The following is a 20801-nucleotide window of genomic DNA, read 5'->3' as shown; positions in this document are numbered from 1 at the left end:
AAGTTTGGTATTGTGTGCATGGTTTCTTCTGTTTTAACTGACATACTGCAGGAACATGAAGATATGGTCCCAGACTGTGTTGAGGCTTCACTTCCTCATTCCACAGACAAAGTAATTTCTCAGAAGGACAGCCAGACACTTATTGCAAAAGGTTTAATTTCCCTTTGTGCAGGTTTCAGTTTGGTGCTGAACACCACTGCAGTTGAAATCAGTTTTTTTTCAGGTCTTTATTTTATGTTTCATGGGTATTTCACATATTAAAATAATCTAATACGTTTTGTGGACAAATTTGATAAAATATAGTTGCATATTTTGCAGTTTCATTACCTTTTTGCAACTTCCCCCAGTAACTCAAAAATGTAAAAGTGAAAGTCCTATCATATGACCTGAGGAAAATACGTTGCGTATTTTACTGCCTTGCAACAGAAAAATCGTATACGTTGCAGAAAATTTTTAACTGTATGATGGGGAATTACCTGTTTTACACTATATAATTTAATTTAACTGTTTCTGATTAATCTTGAATTATAATATTTTATTTATGTTGAATCATAAATTCATTTACAAAATTTTGCAACAACTAAAATATACATAAATCATTTATGAAAAAAAAGTCGCTAAAAAGAATCTGGTACACGTAGATGTATTGTGCTATGTTATATTCTATATTATGTGACACACACAAAAGACTAAAACAAGATAACCTCAATTGTGAACCAGCAGAAATCTTTCACAATATTTTTAAAGGTCAGTGTCAAATTTATGAATAAAGAGGAATTAAGATGAAGTGTTTTAAGTCTAAAAACAGAATTACTGATGCAACAAATAGACAGATGGGGGCGTCAAGATCAGGTTTCACATACTATAAATACAGGGGCCGTTACACTGCAGGATCGTGAAGCAATAAGCACAGGCTGCAGCTGAAGGGTCACTTTCCACACAGAAGTGGAGGGACAACAACTTAAGTGCAGACATGAGTCAAGGTGAGGATGAAGAAAACCTTTATTTGTCTCATATTGTAGGACAGCGGTTCAAATGTTATTATTGGAGAGTATTATCTACAGCTGAATATGCATTTTCACTCTGTGTTACTTCACAGAGTCAAGCTATTTTAAAGTGTCAGATTGAAAGTCAAATATGAAATGTGATCAGCATTCCTGCTGATCACATTTCATGATGATGAAGTTAGATATTTCAGCTCTGGAGCATGGAGTAACACTAGCAAATGTCTTGCTGTTTTCTTGGGATTTATCATCTAGAGAAACATTCATATTGGGCGATCAATTTAGATAAAGTCATTAAGTTATGAAGTCAGATTTTCACATTTTTTGTCTGTTGTGTTAACTTTTGAATTGACAAGTGATCTGTGTTTCCATCTCTACACATAGCTTTGGATATTGAGCACTGTGATCTTGACATTAAGAGCAACAGCAGTGGCCATCATACAGACCTGTGTGGAGAGGAGCGTTTGATTGTAAGAAGGGGACAGCCCTTTAAGATCATTTTACATCTGAAACCTGGCAGCAAACCGGATGAAACAAGCTTCACATTCATCGTTGAAACTGGTAAGCTTCTTGTTTCCCAGTGATGACATGTTTATTCACAGTATGTGAGTGAGAAAGATACATTTGGTGGGAGCGTGTAGGCAGGAATGCAAGCATGCTTGAGTATTTGTGTTTCTCTCATCTGGATTTATATTAAATTGTTATGTCCATCTATGTCTCTCCAGGTCCGTTACCCAGAATAGAATCAGGCACTAAGGTTTCTTTTGGTCTGCGTGACTCCACAGTAGACAATGAGTGGAGCGCATCTGCCTCTAATGATCCCTCCAGAAACACAGTTAATGTATCTATCAATTCCTCACCCAACGCCCCCATAGGGGTCTATTCTCTGACTCTGGACCAGGATGGGCAGAAGACCAGTTTAGGACAGTTCACCCTGCTTTTTAATGCTTGGTGCTCCAGTGAGTACTTAATGTTTTTTCTCCAAATTATATATGATGATTTATGTTATGTCTTGTGCTCCACATGGAGCTTGTATTTCCTTTCTTATCAATGATCATTGTGTTTACATAATTTGCAAAACGAAATGTATGTTAAAAAATTAAGATAAGTTACAGTCCTCCTGCAGCTGTAAAGCATTGGAATGTCAGATTTGAAATTTCACTGTATATTGAATATGATCATGCTGGTCTAAATGTGTTTGTGCTCTGTCTGTACTGGCTCACAGGTGATGCTGTTTACATGCGCAGTGAGACAAAGAGGCAGGAGTATGTTTTAGCACAGTCTGGACAGATCTACAGAGGAACATCTAAACGAATCAAGGGGAAACCCTGGAACTTTGGACAGGTACACAACATGTCAAATGTTATTTGTTCTATAAAGATCACCAAACTGTGTAAACTGTGTATAATCTCTAAATTATTCTTCACTGTGACAGAGAAGAGCAACAGACTTGGCACTACTTTAGAATACACTTACACTAATCAATCATAAGATTTCTTCTATAAAGTTTACTCTGATAATAATACTGTCATTAACCAAATGAACATGCTTAAAAATGCGGCTCCACTAATCTTCTTCCGTCTCATCTGTTTGTCTGTCTTTAGTTTGAACCAGGAATACTGGATATCTGTCTTAAGCTCCTGGATGAAAATCCAAAATTTGTCTCGGACGCCGATAAAGACTGCTCTGCCAGGAGAAATCCCATTTATGTGACCAGGGTGCTGAGTGCTATGGTAGGTCTGTGTCCAAGCTTCAGTAAGACCCTGTGGATGTTATGTAACCAGCTTGTGAATAGCCTTCATTTTAGCTGTGCAGGCAGAGATTACCATGGTGCACCAGAAAAGACCTTCTGTCTGCTACTTTGCTACTTTATATTCCCAGAGAGTCCAATATTGTTCTGCAGGGGGGACCAGGGGAAACCATTCTCCTTTTAAAAGTTTATCGTATCCCCAGGCAACTTGTGTGATAGATATATGTAGCGAAGAAAGGAGTTTTTATCATCATGTGCAGCTCTGATCCCAAGCAGGTGGCAAAGAAGGGTGTAGATAAATTACAAGTCTGTCAGTATGCTTTTCCTGCTGCAAGTCAAAATAGCTAAATGAGAATTCCAGGTCTATTTCTACTGGTCCAGCAGTTGTCACTACATTATACAATGATCCCAGGCACAGCACTGACGATATGTCCAGCGTCATCAGAAGATGTTTTTTGCACTCATATAGTCAAAACTTTGGTATTTACACGAGCCAAATATTTTTGGTCAGATTAGCTGTTTGGCTATGTGTCTTACTAATACTGCTATCTGCTATGTTTTTTAATTTTTTTTTTTCATGCATTCATTATCTGGCATGGCTACATAATTGTAATGCCGATGGATGTCTGAAGAAAATCTGATATGAAAATAAGGAGTCTTAAGGCTTATGTGAATGTGTTTTTTCATATTATATTTCTGTATTTCTATTTCCATTATGTGCTTACATTTTTCCAGGCCTCTGTGAGTTTGATGAGGTCTGATCATTTATTTGTCCCAAATAAGCCAGTGTTGCTGTCAAAGTTGTAAGCATCATTTAGGAGACTTTATCCGTGAAAGATCTGTGGACACTTGAAGTAAAAAAGCGAATGAAAAAAAACTTTAAGCAAACATTGTACATAATGATTTAAAATTGAGATACCACTCAACAATGGAATTTGACACAATGTAAATGACCGTGAGAAGTTTCATGATTATACTTTCATATTCCCATTCTCTCATTCACTTCTGCTCTCTGTTTATACTTCATCCCTCTCTCTTGTCTCTCCTCTGCCTGTGCCCACAGATCAACAGTAATAATGACAGAGGTGTGCTTGTGGGAAATTGGGGAGAGGTTACTGATGGGGTTCATCCAGGAACGTGGATCGGCAGCGGTGACATTCTGCGCCAGTGGGCTGACAGTGGCCCTGTCCACTATGGCCAATGTTGGGTGTTTGCTGGTCTTGCATGCACAGGTTGGAGCACAGTATGTAACAGTATGAATGCATGACTGTCTGTGGATTCAGACCACAGTGGATTTTTTTTTATGTGAAGTTGTTGTGTTTTACATACACTTAGTGATGATATTCACGTCACATTGACCTAATGCCATTTAAAAGAACGGAAATTAATTACTGCATGCATGCATTTAAAATAGTTTGAAAGATTTAAATCAACCCACTGCGTGCCATCACTCACCTTAGGTCAAAAAATACACAATTTATTTGTATTCATTTTTTTTCTTGCAAGACAGTAGACAATATTAAACATAACAACAAGAGGACGACAAGAACAGTGAGATACAGGCCAGCTCACATCATATAGTCAGTGTATGGGAAAGCGGTGTGATTTTGGATTGTGTGTGTGTGTGTGTGTGTGTGTGTGTGTGTGTGTGTGTGTGTGTGTGTGTGTGTGTGTGTGTGTGTGTGTGTGTGTGTGTGTGTGTACTCAAATTGTTAAAAGGGTACTGACTTCTGCTGTATTGTCTCTTAGAGTACACTATCTGTTTCATCTCAGTTACATCCTCCAGTCCCGTCCACTACCACGCAATCCAACCTTTTTATCAAAACCCTAAATTTAGGAACTAAAGCCATGGCTTTGAAGTGTGTGATGATGTTATTGTGAGTCTTTGATGACAGTTGCTATCTCTAGTATGTATTTGCTTGAGTTCGCGGCTGTGATGAAGTGTGGCTTTTCTCCCTCCTCCAGTGTCCCGTGCCCTGGGTATCCCATGTCGGGTGGTTACTAACTTTGGGTCGGCTCACGATACTGATGCCAACCTGGTGATAGAAAACCTGTATGATGAAAACGGTGAAAGAATGTCTCATGGTGATTCAATATGGTGAGTGTGTGGTAGTGATTATCACCAGGTTGTTGCACACTCATTCATGAACACAACTGTCTTCAAAACATCTTATTTTACATTATTGCACTGATCAAAGCATGCTATTGTTATCGTCCTTTATTGGACTCATTTTCACCAGGAACTTCCACGTTTGGGTGGACAGCTGGATGACCCGTCCTGATTTGGAATCAGAGTTTGATGGGTGGCAAACCAGTGACCCAACCCCACAGGAGACAAGTGAAGGTAAACTTTGATTTTAATGTCTAGATTAGAATGTCTGTTCCCCCAAAACCATTCAATGAGTTTGGTTTTCCAAGGGCAAGTCCTGCATGTAAAGCTGTGAATTGACAGTTTCCATGTTGCCTTGGCAGACCAGTTACAGAACAAAGACATAATAATCGAAACACTTCATGAGTATTGACTCTAACTGCGTCGAGGTGGTACAAAGATGGGTCATAATCAGTTGCATGGCAAGTCACAGTATTTAACCATATAAGTTAGTTTCAGCTTCAGCTAGACCTCATAGATGTTTGGTTATGGCCACACTTGTGACAGCTTGTGTTTGGCATGTTGACTCATTTTGAGACAATTCTTCTTGACATAGTAAAAAGAAGTGATGTATCACCCATCACCAAATGTAATGTTTTTGTTGTTGTTGTTGTTTTACTATTTTACCTTACACAGATGATTTGCCACTTTTTAGAGACCTGTTACATTTCATCCGTATCAAGGTAAATCTCTTTTGCTATAAAGTGTTAACACAATTTTAGCTACTTCTCGTTCTTGTATTAAGACACTGACTGCAAAACAACAGGTTGGTTTTGTTTTAGCATACTTGACCTGCTCATTCTCTCTGGAAGTGATAAATCATCACCAAAAATATTCAGCATGAGTGGCTTATTTTGTGCTATTGTTCCACTTGAATGACTTGTATGACCTGAATTGACTGCTGAAATGAACCTTGTGTCTGTCTCTCTGGATGTGTGATGCTGTCAGGGGTTTTCTGTTGTGGACCATCCTCTCTGAAGGCCATCAGGGAAGGAGAACTGACCAAGAAGTATGATGCCCCCTTTATTTTTGCTGAGGTGAGTTTTTGCTCAAACCTTTTAGTGTAACATTTTAAAGAGAATCGCTTGGACTTTATTAACTGCAATTGTTTTAATGAGGGTCCTAGTTTGAGGTTTTATTTAATAACAAGACCTGAGCCAAGCTAACCCACCAAACTGATTAATTTTGTGTTTTGACACATAACTTTAGAGATACTGTTTAAGTATTTGTGTATACAAACATATCTTTTTTTTGGCTGTTACAGGTTGTGACAATTGCTTATCAAAAATTGCAACCCTGTTTAAATGACTGAATGTCTTTATAAGTCATGTTGGTTCATGTCATCTCATGTCGTGTGTGCTGTTAGGTTAATGCGGATGTTGTGGACTATGTGCGCCTGTCAAATGGAGAGATGGTCCAGTTCAGTGGATCAACTAAATCTGTTGGACGATTCATCAGCACCAAGGCTGTGGGCTCAGATGAGCGACGCGACATCACACACCAGTACAAGTATCCAGAAGGTACTGCAGACTTCAAAGACTCCAAACCACACGTCTATTTAAATATATTCAAATGATCCCAGTTGCATCTTCAATGTTTTAATACAAAATTGTCCATTTATCCAAATTTGTGCTTTGGCGTCCGTGTGCAGGCGTTATGTTATTCTCCTTCCACTGTAATCAGAGACACACGTGTTACATATATCTCACACTGTATGAATATAGACACAGCCATCTGTATTTGACACAGGACCTTGAACAAGACTGTTGCGTTTTTCCATGAATGTGATGGTTTTCAGGCTCAAAGGAGGAGAGAAAGGTGTATGAGAAGGCACAACACCACAACAAGCTAAAGCAGCGAGGAGAAGAGCCGGGGCTGCGTCTCAAGGTGTTTTTTTTTACTTTTATTACATATGCAGGTGGTAAAACAAATACTGTAGAAGAATAACATTGAAAAGAACTTAAACTCTGAAGTAACTTAATTAAAACGTTTCTGCAAAGAGATCTGACAATGGGCACAACGATATGAAAGTTTTCAAAGCAGCACAAGAGCTCCAAATAGCTCCAAATAGGCCACATCCTCTGTGCCACAATTACAGGTTCATTAGTCAAAAGAACAGAAACATTAGTTATGTCAAAGGGAACTGCATCAAAAGGAATGCCAATATATGCAAACTGGCAAGAAAAATAAAAACAGTCATAAGTTGAAAATAAACAAAATTGGTATGACAGGCATACAGTACACATGTGGTTATTAGAGATTTTTAACTGGCATGAAGCCTAATATGAAAATGGATTTCATTAAGTGTCCCCTTTAGATAGATAGATGAATGGATGGGTGGTTAGATAGAAATCAAATTAATCCTTAACTGCTATGTCTTCGCTGCATTAGCTTTGAAATTCATTTGATTCATTTCAACTATTTTATCAGCATGATCTGTTTCAAACATCACAGAATCATCCTGCTGATTTTTAGAAAAATAAAATATTTATATTATTGTATAGTCCATGATTTAAATCAAACAAACCATGTTATAATTCTCTTTTCAGATCAAACTAGCTAAAAACATGATCGTGGGATCGGACTTTGAGGTGTACACTGTCCTCACTAACAACTGCCTGGAAGCAAAGAGCTTCACCTTCCTGTTCTTCGCCAAAGCTGGTGGCTACAACGGAAGACAAGGAGAGAGCTGCGGACATACATCAGACAAAGTGGAGGTGGCCGCTGGAGAAGGTTAGCTTCGATCTTAGTGCAAACACTTAACACCACCATCTGTCACAATCCCTTTCTCATGCTGAAATTGCGTTAAAATGGTTTAGTTACCTAATTAATATGTGCATAATGTATACGTTTTTTTTAGAAAGACATCTGTCCCTAAAACTGGAGTATGAACGTTATGGATCAGTGATCAGCCCTGACAGGCTGATCCAGCTGTCAGCTATCACCATCGACAAACAGATGATACATTACCATAAGGCTGAGAAGACCATTGTGCTGGACGAGCCAGAGATAGAGGTCAAGGTATGTGCAATGCGGATAGGTGAAAGAAAAGTATTCATGAGAAATAAAAATACTCTCTCGTCTTACATTTTTTAAAAACCTATTGCGAATAAATACATAATTTGACATCCTTGGCCAAAACGGAACATTAGTAGTAAGATTTCATTGCTCAAAGCGCAGCAGACATCTCTAACTACATTATTAAAACTTTTCAACTTTTTGTCTTTTCAATATAAAATAAAATGGTACAGTTTTATATTATTACTTCTCTTTCTGTTTATCTGCTTTTGTACAGTCGGTACATCCTTCTGTTTCTCAGTCATATCTGAATCACTCTGCAACTGCAGTTTGTATTTTGTACAAGTAATATAACCAGTTAGAATAGAGAGCTTATGTGGAGGTTGGGGTTTAAGTGATAAGTATGCTATTAGGTCTTGTAAAGTTGACAGGCCAGAGGCCCAAACACTATTTTGTTGTTTCACTAATGGTTTTGTGGGCCTATCAGTGGTGTCACTCTAACCTTCTGTTGCAAAGATGGACTTTCTAATTCCTAAAGCCTCAAATATCTCACATGGAATGAAGCTATAGATCTATAGATATCTCTTATTGTACTTTTTGTCTTTTCTCACGGTTGCATTTTCTAAAACTTAAATCCTGTCCTTTGTGTTAAGTCACAACAGTCAGCTTTAACATAAACCAATGTACAGTATATCATTACATTGCAAAATAACTGAAATACCCAAACTTACATTTTTACATGTGTCAGGAGGGTATCGAATCAGCCTTGCTCAGAGATCACAGAAAAGTTTAGATTTAACTAGAAATCATTGTATTTCCTGTCATCATTTATTGCAACTCAGTCACAGATTTATTATGACATTATTTGAATCATTTACTACATTATACAACCTCTTACATCATGAAACCTGTTCATCTGAACACCTCACTGCAGCTGGTGGGAGAAGCCACGGTGAACCAGTTTGTGACGGCAGAGCTGACCATGTTAAGCCCTTTACCAGAGCCGCTGCAGGACTGCAGCTTCACTGTAGAGGGGGTCGGCCTCACTGACGGCAAACCCATAACAGCGAGGTACGTCAACTCCATCCCAACTGTTATGAGTGGATTCATATGCCAATTATTTATTTTAGCATTTCTATGCTTTCTTTTCTTCTTTATGTGTTTAATTGCTCCCATCACAGTTTATTTACAGTTGGTATTTGTGCTAAGTTTGTACAAAAACTCAAATGCACCTAAAATCACAGTGTACTTTCCTGATAACTCACTCGTAATTATTCCTATTTCAGTAATGAAATGTTTCTAACAGCCAAGTATAAGAAGCTGTCTTGTGATTTGTATAGTGATGTTTTGGCTGGTGATGCTCATTGTGTATAATTATTGCAGGATTGGAACTGTGGGCACCTTACAAGAAGCCAAGGCCAGCGTTGAGTTCAGGCCCACCAGTGCCGGCTCCAGAGTGCTGCTGGTGAACTTTGATAGTGACAAACTGAAAAACATCAGTAGCTTCATCAATGTTGTTGTGAAGAAATGAGCAGGTGCCAAAATCTAACAACAGTAACTGCTTTTTTTTTATTTTGTTGATTAATTGGACTACAGTAGGTGAGATTACAGGGCTTGAATCCACTTATCTATGTGTCGTACGAGAACATGCCGTACTATTATACTACACACAATAATAGTATTTTCTTAAGTAATTTCATTATGAAACACAATGATCCATAGCCACCTATTATTATGAGAGTGTCCGTAGAAGGTTACAATAATCATTGTGTCATTGATGATGAAGAAAGTCTACAAATACAATTTTGCCAAATCTTGGTGTTATTTGTTGTCTTGTTTGTTTGTTTGTTTGTGTACTTGCACACAGAGTGAAAATAAACCCAATATAATATAATAATTTTTTCTATTCCATACTGGAAATTGACTGTATTATCTTTCTGATAATATTTCAGTCACTTGGATGGGTTTCATCAGTCACACATTGTCTCCTGCTTCATGTTCCACGTGATATGGTCTGAACTTGGAAAAACTGCTTTTTATGTTAAAATGTCCTATTTGGTACATATTTTGGTGACAATTCCTTGATAACTAAATTGAATTGACCCTTGTCAAAAATGTTTGTGTTCATGTTACACAAAGACAATACTGGCTGATCTAGCATTATCATATTATTTTTAACTTCTCCTTTTTAATATCAATATCATTGTCCACCTCAAAACTCTAGTATCAGCCCATATTCCAGCTGTATGCCCCACAAGACTCCTCAGTGGACATGGTCATAAGTCCAAAATGGCAATGAGAATTTATTCATACAGCACATTTTATTACATGTTAACTCAAAGTGCTTTGCATTTAAAGACAAAATATAGAAATATAGGCATGAACATAAGAACTTAGGTAGCATAAACAATATAAATATAGGAATACAGTTGTATAGACAAGCATTTACTCAACCACACAGCAATAAAAAACCCAATTCAAATAGAAACCCCTGCACACTCACAGTAACCACAAGCCTGAATAGGAAAGTGTTGAGTTTGCTTTTGAATTTGTACAGTTGTGATGGACCTCAAGTCATCAGGCAGTTTGTTTTAGAGAGCAGGACGACAGTAAAAGAAGACACCCCACCGAACCTGGATCTAATTTTGGGTACAGAAGACCTCGGATGACCAGAGAAGCCTAATATACATTTAGTTGAGTTCATGAAGCCAACTCTGTTTACAATTCTTTTAGTTTCCTGCCATATAAATTGCTCGGTCTACAATCTTGCCTCTCACTCAGGACACTGATGGGTGCTGTAATGTTGAGATTAATGTTATCCATTCATTTATTATGCATATAGGTACACATACATGTATATCTACATAGGTCTGTGAAATAAGGTTAAATTAAATTTACACTAACTGCACCTCCTTTCCCAAGAAGAAAAAGCAACGAGAGGACTTCTCTCTCTCGTGTTCTACACAGCACTTTGACTCTGGACGTTGACGCTGAAGGGTGTCAGCCCTACAGATTGTAGATTGCTGATTTCCAAAGAGGAACAGCGACCACTGCATGCAGCTTAACTTCCCATTTGCCCGTCAGAGCCGTCAGGTGACAAAATAACATTTTCGGATGTAAATGAGTTTGATGTTCCTAGGCCAAATACATTTTAGTCACATAATAAAATAATCTTATATATAAATATCTTAGACCCAATGATCTAAATTACATTTAAATTAAAACTAATATAAAGCTGCTCAACAGTGCATACATTTTATGTAAACGTCAATCAACAACTTTAATGAATCAGTCAATGATGTGTCAGTGATTCTACCTGGTCACAAGTAATCCTTTCCATTTAGTTGTGGTTCATTGTTATTAATTAAATTTTTCATCCTATTCTTTATTCATTCCTTTAATTTTGTTTATTTTATCATTTATTTTCTGTTTAGTAGTTTAGTTATGTAGTTAATCAAATAAATACTTCATTTATAAAGAACTTCATCAGTTAATTTGTGTGTATATGAAATATTAGGTCCCTGCACACCTTGGAAAGAACTCCATAGATTAATATAACATTTTAGAAGTTTTCCTTATTTTTACAAAATTAGGTGGTGTCCAAAATTGAATCTTCTGTTAAATTCCAATAGTGGCTAATGGCGTAATAATCGTTACATATCATATGAATTAGGTATTCATTAAATCTGCTACCAGCAACAATGCTACATACTCTGACATGTTTTGTCATGATCAGTGTAATTTTAAGTTTAAAAAGACAAAAAAAGTTACCAGCAACAAACTTAAAAGTGTGGATTTTTACCTTTAATTGACTTTATGCAAAAATACACGTACAATATTTGTCATCTGGTTCCAGTTTGTTACCCCCTGAACCCCTACTGGTAGAGTTATGGTACTACAGTATGAGTCTGCAGAGAGAAACATACTACACAGTGAGTGGGTAAGAAAAGATCTAACGAATGTGTACAGTGAAGCACACTAGGGTCAAAATGTTGCTGAAATCCTTCATGGAATAAATGGTTGTATTGGACACTTTGTTTTTTATCTTTAACTTACAGTTGAATTATATTTTAACAGGTCAAACTTCCTTCAGTCTCTACTCTTAAATAAAGTATCTAAAGTCACAGAAAGTTCTGACATTAGGGGTCATTTTAACACACCGGTTCCAAATATGTTTTGTCACCGCACCTTTGACTTCAATGATTACAGCCACACCTTGATTTCACACTGCTGAAGCTGCTTTGAATCACATTTTTTCACACCGTTTGAAATATGTTGTGGTTCCAGACTGTCAGAAGAAACCAATCAATCTCAGAGTTCCCTGTAAAGAATATGCTGCATGATTTCTGGCCTGAGCTTGTTGCATCAGCAGGTACAGCAACTGTAATCTCCTTGAACTTTAGAAACCACTCATCTCACCAGCAGCAGGAGCCCTGAATGGCTTCTGAAAGCTTGAACAATAAGAGAAAGTAAACCATTTTTATTAAGTTTTATAAAACTTGTTGAAATATTTTTTTTCTGTATACAGACAATTGAAAATCAAATATAAGCTAAACAAATAATACATGATGTTCAGGCCTTGACAGAGAACTGTTAAGTAAATCATATGAAACTGTTGTACCAAAAATGATGTGGGGAATAAGCTACAAGTCCTATCCTTAACATATAAATTTCAGGGATATGGTTTGTGTCCTCATTTAAAAAAAAAAAAAAAGAAACATGAGAAAGGGAGTGAAGAGGTGAATTTGTCGCTGCTTCTCTTCAGTAAAATACTTCGTCACTGAGCGTCTACACACGAGTAGGGCTCAACAATATGTATAAATTAGTATTCATCATTTTAATACAAATACCAATTGTGAGAATTGAATTGAATTGTGAATCCTTAAACAGTCCATTTCACTTTACACCCAATGTTTGTTGTTTTTATACCAAAACACGTTATATAAAAGGTCTTCATCTGATCTACTTATCCTGATATTTCTTTATTCCTACATTTCCCAGCTCTGCATACTAAAACTTAATAGTTTTTTCTCATCCGTTATTGTAGATATTGTATTTTGGAGTTTTAGGGTTTGAATCTATGAAAGACCAGATAGTCTATTGGAAAGCAAACAATCTCGTTTTGAAATGTTTCCTCAATCTTCCAGGATTTATTTGTAAAACTCAAACCTTGTCTAGTACACACGTATAACAAAATTATCTCTCATCTGTCCAAATTAATGCATGAAAACAAATGGGAACTTTGAATCACAAAGTTTAAGTCTGTAAACGAGAAAAACGCTTGCAAACGGGGGCACAAAAACCAAGGCATGTCTATTGTCTTTTACTATGAGGACAAAACCTATTTAATCACTGTCTCTATGAAGTGTTACTGAAATGAGTGTGCTGACTAGAAACTGTTGACCACATGCGTTCATGAAGCAACATGCACTGAACCCAATCTGATGATATCTTCTCTAATTTTACAAACACAATCAAGACCGCCTATGGGTCAATAAAAAGCCACCAACTGAAAACCAAAGAAATAAAACTAATGAATGGTACATCCTCTTCACAGTGTAGTCACAACCTCTGAGAACTGTGAGAGCAAATGGCATTCCTTTGCTCACAGAATCCACAATATACCACGCAGAAAGACACTTTGATTGACACATCCTTACAGCCAACATGTATGTCTGTCTAAGCATTGCTTCTTTACCCCGCCCCTCCTCCTAAAAAAAAAGTAAAAACAAACAGGAAACAAACTCGTTCTAAGCTGGTGGAGTGGAATCCTTGTCGATCGAGCAAGTGCTGGAAAGATCCAGGCCAACAGAGTCTCTGTTCTCCTCTGCAGAGCATTTTGATTTCACCAAACCTTGCTTCCAGTGTCCCTTCCTCACTCTTTGTTTTGCAGGATTGCCGAGGGAGGCTTGACCACATGTGCACTCTGACCGGTGACACAGCTGGAATTGTTCTGTGAATCAAACATGTGGCTGGGTTTGGGTGGGGAGGGGCATGAGGGTGGTTTTTCTGGGCAAAGCCCTCTCAGTCGGTGGAGAAGAGATCTCCGGCCGAGGGGAGTGGGGCCAGACCCCCGGTCACGTTGGGCAGGAGGGAGAGGTCAGGGAGACTCTGGATGTGGGACTTTAGCTCTTTCCTCACTTGGGTCACTCTCGCCAGTTTCTGCTTATACTCCTGCAGAGGACAAGACGACACAGCACAAATATGAGCGAAAAATTATTGCTTATTTACAAGTAACAGTTATCACAATATTCTCTCAAAATGTTTTGTAACTTTTGCTTCCTGGCCTGTTGAAACACATTTTGGTCACAGACTGTGGTTTTAGAAGACAATTAAGATGCATTACAACTTGGGTCTTATGTGTCTAGTGACTAGACACATAAGACCCAAGTTGTAATGGGTCATTGTTTAGATAGACTAGACTCTAGTCTATCTACAGGTAAAGGCTGCTGGATACAGTTTGTCATGGTATGTGCTGTCAAGTTTTGAGTTGTATATTCAAATACAAGCTACATTGCACATTCCGTTTGGTATCAGATTTGAAAAAGGCAAAGATTTGACTAAATTCAGATCTTTGCCATTTCAACTACAGGTTGGCTGTCTGATTAGTGCCTGAGTGCTTACTTCTCAACAGAGGGGTGAAAAGTAACTTAACTCTCATTATTAATCTGTAAAGGAGCAGCTTTGACACAAACAGATTTCGGACAGAGATCATTGTTTCAGCTCTTGCTATACTGTTACTATGCTGTGTCTTGCCTCTAGTTTCTTTTCTCTCTCCATGAGCGCCTCCCTCTGGCTGTTGATGTACTCCGTCAGCATGCGAGCCAGCTGCCTCCGGTCCTCCAGCTCTGCAGCCAGTCGGCCGTTGTACTCCGCCAGCAGCAAACACGCTTCGTCCACCGTCTTCGACAGCTTGTCTGCTGCCTCCTTGTCTAGATTGTTGACAAAGTGGCTTGTTACGGTCACAGAATATGACATTTATTTTCCATTTCTTTATGTACAGGGCATTTCAATTTAGACAATTGAATCTCTTTTTACTATAATATATTTTGTCTCAACTTTTACTTATTTTTCTTTTATTTAGTACTGTATAGCTGCTGTACTAAATCTACTGACTGTAAGAAGAGTTTAACAGTTGTTAATAGTTACATTTCACTTTCAACACTATATGCATTGTTGTATTTATACTTCTTCACAATTAATCTTACTTGACTTTCTATTGTTTGTGTGTGCATTTTTCCAGAGCTGAATCATATTAGTTTGTTATCACGTTATCTCCTGTCTCATTTTAAAATCCATCTGACAATCCTCACCACAAACCCAGGACCTTTCATCAGTCGCACTATGACGCAGAAATCCATGCTGAGAAAATGTCTTAGTAAATTAGTCCAAGTAAAATGTATTTCTTATCAAGCTGAGCTCTCAGGTCTTACCACCGATTTGCTCCAGCAGGGAAACATCCTGGACTTCCTGCGGCAGCGAGGCGATCTTCTGACGAACTGCTGCGTCGCCTGATGCAGCATTCTCTAAGTCCTGAAGGGCTTTCACCAGCTCCTCTGTCTGAAAGTGTGTTAGTGTGTTTAAAGGGAATAGAGGGAGAAAGTTAAAAAATGCAGTGAAACAAGCAACATTTTACTTGTGAAGGAGGATTCTTTTTTGTAGTTTGTGCCATCCAAGTGAAATATTGGCATCCTACCAGTTGAGTTGCGGAGATGTCTGCATTATGAGGGGAGGCGTGGCTTCTGTAGTCGTCATCTTCATCGTCTTCTTCTTCTTGGATCTTCTGATAGCTTCGTTTCACAGCTTTCTTCTCTTCTGCAGGGTCAGGTTTAGAGACCAAAAAACAGAAAAACACCCACACATTTTCAATTTCACTAAATAATGTAGATAGACCTAAATACTGAGTATATATTATTTCTAAAACGATGCTGAAACATCTGTGTGGACGTCGATCGTTTTCATTTCAAAATCCCTGTTTTAAAAGTGAAACGTATTAGTGTGGCTGTAGCCTAAGAGTCATCTAACCTGAAGGTCTGGGGCTGTTGGAGTCTTCTATGGCCAGTTTGAGCTGCTGAATGAAGTCTCCTCTGTAGAGGGCTCTCTCTTTCCAGATGTTCAGCAGTCTCTCCATGTGCTTTTTACTGCCGTCATCTGCTTCCCTGCAGGGAGACGTGACAGCAGAGGAAAGAAGACGACGACAAGAGGATTGAGTCAAAGGCTATTTTTTTACAGCTCAAAACATAGGGTTAGGGTTAAAACATAACAAAAATGGAAATTCCTCCCAACAACTTGTGCGTCGCAAAAAAAAATGTTGACAATTTATTTTACAGCTGGATATAAGCTCTATTTTAGTTTGAGAGACACCTGAAACCCCATTAGTAGAATACTTAGTAGAAAACAAGAAACAAAAAGAAAAAAACAACAACAATGTATTTAGTACCTGCCAGAGGCTTAAAATGCCTCTGGCAGGTATTGCCACTAGCTACACACGTTGGCCTGCTCACAAAGACACATATTACATACACAGATCATTATTTGCAGCTGTCTGAAAGCATACAGCGCTCACATCACATCTACCTGGCAACATGGGAGCAGGCATCGACAAGGACAGTCTCAAAGTCTTTGGTGAACTCGGGTCCTTTCTTCTTGCTGTTCTGGATGACATCGTTGGCCAGATACAGGAACGTCAGCTTCCTGGAGCTTTTAGCTGGAGGTCACATAAAATCATGACATTTTAAACATTTAACAAGAAAAGTTCACATTTACATTATATATATATATATATATATATATATATATATATATATATATATATATATATACACACATACACACACACACACACACACACAAACACACATGATGGACATGATGGACAATGCATTCTAAGTTGGGTGGCAATTAAATGAAATGTATGATTAGACCTAGTTTTCTTCAGCATAACCTCTCCAAGTCAGCCCATATTCTTCTGGACATAACATAAAAGTTATCAGACTATTTGGGAGGGTTGTCCTCGAATTAAGAAATTCTTAGTCAACTCATGATTGTAGACTTATCGATTAGTTGATTTAATCAACAGATCTGAAAACTGAGTTTCTCCACAAAGAATCACACAAAAGCAACACATTAAATATTGTGTTTACCAGAGATGTGCTCATAAGTTACTTGGAAATAAGTCATTCAGCATGAAAAAACATGAAAAAAAATTACTAATTGATTAAATAAATCTTAGTTGACTGAGACCAAAAGTACCAATTAGTCGACTAATCGAATAGAAGGGGGGCAGCCCTACTATTTTGAGTAATCAGTGTATCGAAATAGGAAAGAAACCGTTTCTGGAAGTCCTGGCAAGAGGGAAATTTGAAAAAAAATTGGAGAACTGTATGAGGATAAGTTGTTTTTGTCATTTCTGGTGATTAGTGAACATTTTGGACTAGGAAAGAAATGTATGGGGTACAGCATTTAGTATCAAATTGTGATGTGCAACTTGAGTGTCTTGCTCAAGGACACTTTAAGATGTAGACAGTAGGAGCCGGAAATTGAACCTCCAACCTCTTGGTTAAAGGACGACAACTGTCCCCTTTCTGTGTATACTACATCCTGATCCAGCTAGGTTCAACGCCTCCGAATCGTCGTCTATCTCAGATGTGTTCAGCCATTTGAACCGAAACCGAACATCAGTAAAAACCAAGGCATGCCAACGTTACCCATTTGAATGTGTTGTTATTTATGCTCCCTTTTTCCTTTAGTAGTTTTAGTACTAAAGAATATCCTTTTACAAGTACTATCTAAAAATACAATAACCATGTAGGTACAGTATTATCAAACATGTTCAGGTCACAGCTTCTCAAATGTTAGGATTTGATTGCTTTGCTCAATTTCACATTAATTTTCCCAAATCGGGGGATTTCGACTCATGATCAGAAAACAATAGTTAGTTTAACATTTGAAAACATTATTCTAGACTCCTTACATGTATCAATATCTTTGGCTATGTGTAACATTTGGATATCCTGGGTAACTTTGGCTGTTTTCTCTCCCTTGGAAAAGTTAAACATTGGAATGCAATGCACATAAGGACTCGGCAGCTTGTTTCTTCACATTCAAGTTTGAAATTATGAACGGGGTCCTCTCTGCCAATATCAACCTGTTACAAATGAATACTTTTACTTACAGTAACAGTGGTGGAATATACATTCACTCGAGTACTGTACTGACGTACAAATTTGAGGTACTTGTACTTAACTTGAGTATTTCCATTGTATGCAACTTTATACTTGTATTACACTACATTTCAGAAGCAAATATGCATATGATGAATTTAATCAAGTTTAACTTTTTAAATGTTGGACCTTTTACTCCGCTACATTTGTCTGGCAGCGTTAGTTACTAGTTACTTACTTACTCTCAGGTTGTTGTTTTTTTACACCTTTCCAGCTCTGTGAAAACGTGTATCCCTAAATTTGTGTCTTTTAAATGTGACTTTTTCAGGTGAACTAAAGGATGATGTGCTTTATAATGGGTTGAGAAAATGTACCTACTTTTTAAACTAAATAAACAATGTAAAACCCTCTTAGATCAGCTGGAAAATGCATCAAAACAAAGCTAAAAACTGTTTTTCTGAGCTCATGAAAAGTTTTTAGAGACCTGCGGTTCTCACAGGACATCAATGTTACAAACAGATGATGATTTCATAGAATGTGAAGCTGCTGATTAAACTACAACAGTATATGAAGTAGTAAACATTATCACAAACAACTACTGCATTAAAATGCAACACATTATTGCAGCGGTAATATCAACCCAAAAGCTAAACACTGACACTGACCATTTTACTGCAGAATAAATCATTTTACTTTTGATTCTTTGATCAAATATTGCTGCCAGTACTTACTGAATTACTCAATTAAGGTGTTGTATGCAGGACTTTAAGTTGTAGTGGAGTATTACTACAGTGTGGTGATGCTACTTTAACTAAAGTAACGTTAAAGGATATTAATATTCCTTCCACCACTGTTAATTACACTTTTTAACAGCTATCCTATGTTCCACATTGACACCTTAACAGGCATCTTTCAAGTTTCCCGTTTCCAATATCGTGTTATGTTGCACAAAATCAACCACATATATCATTGCACTCTGCAGGAACAGTCAGCCCTCACCTTTCTTCAGCTCTCTGTGCCACACTTTGACGATGAGGCCCGAATGTTTGCGGTGGTGAATGATCCACAGAGACAGAGTCTGGACGCTCTGCTGCGAGCTGCTCAGCTCCGTCAGCTTCTTCTCCAGAGCCGACTCGGAGAAGGACGACATGTCGGTGTACGGTGTGTGTTTACCCCGGGAACCGACCCGCTCTAAAGCGACTGAGCTCCTACCTAGTTTGAAGAAACTCGCACTGTCATCAAAACTGAAGTTGTGGCGCAAATCTGCAGACTTGCAGCGTCAACCTGCCTCTTGGCGCCCGTTCCCCCTCCAACGTTATGTTACCAATGTTATGTTTCTAACGTTATGTTATCTTTTTCTCCAACGGAATTATCGACCACATCTACCGAACAAACCTGACATGTGTGCGCTCGTTTATCAGCTGCTGTTTCCTCACTGCCTGTAGTGTTTGTTTACAGACACAGCTAACGTTAGCTAGCCGAGCTAACCAGCCATCTGCAGCCCAGTGCAGCCCTGAGCTAAGCCTGCGCTTGAACCCGGATTAAAAAAAATCGCGCGTCTGTAAAATTCGTGCAGATTATGTCTTCAGTACGCCAACAGATTAAACAAAACTGCTAAAGGGTGATGGTGAGACTCACAGTTTGTCTTTGCCTGTATAATCAGGAAGATTCCTTCTAAAAAATGGCAGCTCGCACTTTCACCTCGACATGTGCGTCGCACAGTAGTGACGCAGGCAGAGCCCGGCATCAGCCATTGTACCCATAGATATAAAAAAAGAACCATGCTGTACCTAGGGATACAATCCAACCCCTCATATGAGGCTACATAATAATTCACATACATGATAGCTCATTAGTTTCATTGCCTCACGGTCTATTTATTTTAGCTGCAGAATTGTTGGCTATTATCATAAAGAACTGTGAGAACTTGGAAAAGCAAGGATGAACACCAGATTCTTGTTGCCATACAGAACATTGAACTCTTTTCAAAGGCCTCTAGACTCTTCATCAATATCCACAAATGTGTGCTGATTTATATTCATAGACATGCACAGAGGGTCATGAAAGCGTATACCTGTTAACACTGTGGTACAATTAATTAATAAGCCTACACAACCCATCTTCACATGATACTATAATGAAACTCATCTTTATGTTGAGTCCCTCAAATTAATGAAATCCAAAGGTGATCTTTATACATCTCTAGATATGACTAGAAAAGTATCTGACCAATCTTAGTCAAAGTTATCTTTCTTGATAACTAACAATATTCTTTTGTATTTATTTATTTGTGATTTATTCATGTTGTGGTTTTATTTAGCTGAATTTAGTTTAATTTGTTACGTACAATTTTTGTATTCTCTGTGTAAATGTTTTATGTCTCATGTGGTATTCGTTTAGTCTAGAGGATTACAAATTGAAAATTGTGATGATTGCCTAAATGCATCATTCATTGTGAATAAAATGGTTATAGCTGTTACTTATAAGGTGCATACCACCACCTACCAGAGTATGTAGTATGAGATGTTGTCCCTGGATTATATGGCTATTGTTTATGTTAACAAAAAAATGCACATTGTGTCTCAACTTTTGTGATTGAAATATGATTTGGACATATATACAGCAATGATTTCAATAAAACTGAGAATTCTGATAAAATTGTGAGTAAAGACATTTTAAAAGGTGCTATATACGAGATCGGGAGCAGTTTAGTGGGG

At 37.9% G+C, this 20801-nt stretch overlaps 2 protein-coding genes across 2 annotated transcripts; one reads left to right on the top strand and one right to left on the bottom strand.

The window, feature by feature from the left end:
* Positions 1–909: 909 nt before the first annotated feature.
* Positions 910–9736, top strand: LOC137889005 (protein-glutamine gamma-glutamyltransferase 2-like). Its single transcript, XM_068732554.1, has 15 exons — positions 910–983; positions 1389–1565; positions 1730–1963; positions 2230–2348; positions 2609–2737; positions 3818–3986; positions 4720–4852; positions 4995–5098; positions 5852–5940; positions 6270–6423; positions 6702–6790; positions 7453–7636; positions 7764–7924; positions 8856–8992; positions 9305–9736. Exons 1-15 carry the CDS (start codon positions 974–976, stop codon positions 9450–9452), a joined length of 2037 nt encoding a protein of 678 aa, XP_068588655.1. The 5' UTR covers positions 910–973; the 3' UTR covers positions 9453–9736.
* A 2650-nt stretch (positions 9737–12386) lies between these two features.
* Positions 12387–19770, bottom strand: rprd1b (regulation of nuclear pre-mRNA domain containing 1B). Its single transcript, XM_068733494.1, has 7 exons — positions 19084–19770; positions 16499–16628; positions 15947–16080; positions 15618–15736; positions 15355–15481; positions 14678–14853; positions 12387–14095 (listed from the first exon to the last, which is right to left on the bottom strand). The coding sequence occupies exons 1-7, from the start codon at positions 19232–19234 to the stop codon at positions 13946–13948; spliced, it is 987 nt and encodes a 328-aa protein (XP_068589595.1). The 5' UTR covers positions 19235–19770; the 3' UTR covers positions 12387–13945.
* Positions 19771–20801: the final 1031 nt, after the last annotated feature.

The sequence above is a fragment of the Cebidichthys violaceus genome, unplaced genomic scaffold (assembly GCF_023349555.1).
Source record: "Cebidichthys violaceus isolate CVI_PGR_0920_01 unplaced genomic scaffold, fCebVio1.0.p SCAF_6, whole genome shotgun sequence".
NCBI classification, from domain to species: Eukaryota; Metazoa; Chordata; class Actinopteri; order Perciformes; family Stichaeidae; genus Cebidichthys; species Cebidichthys violaceus.
This window is presented reverse-complemented; position numbering and strand designations above follow the sequence as displayed.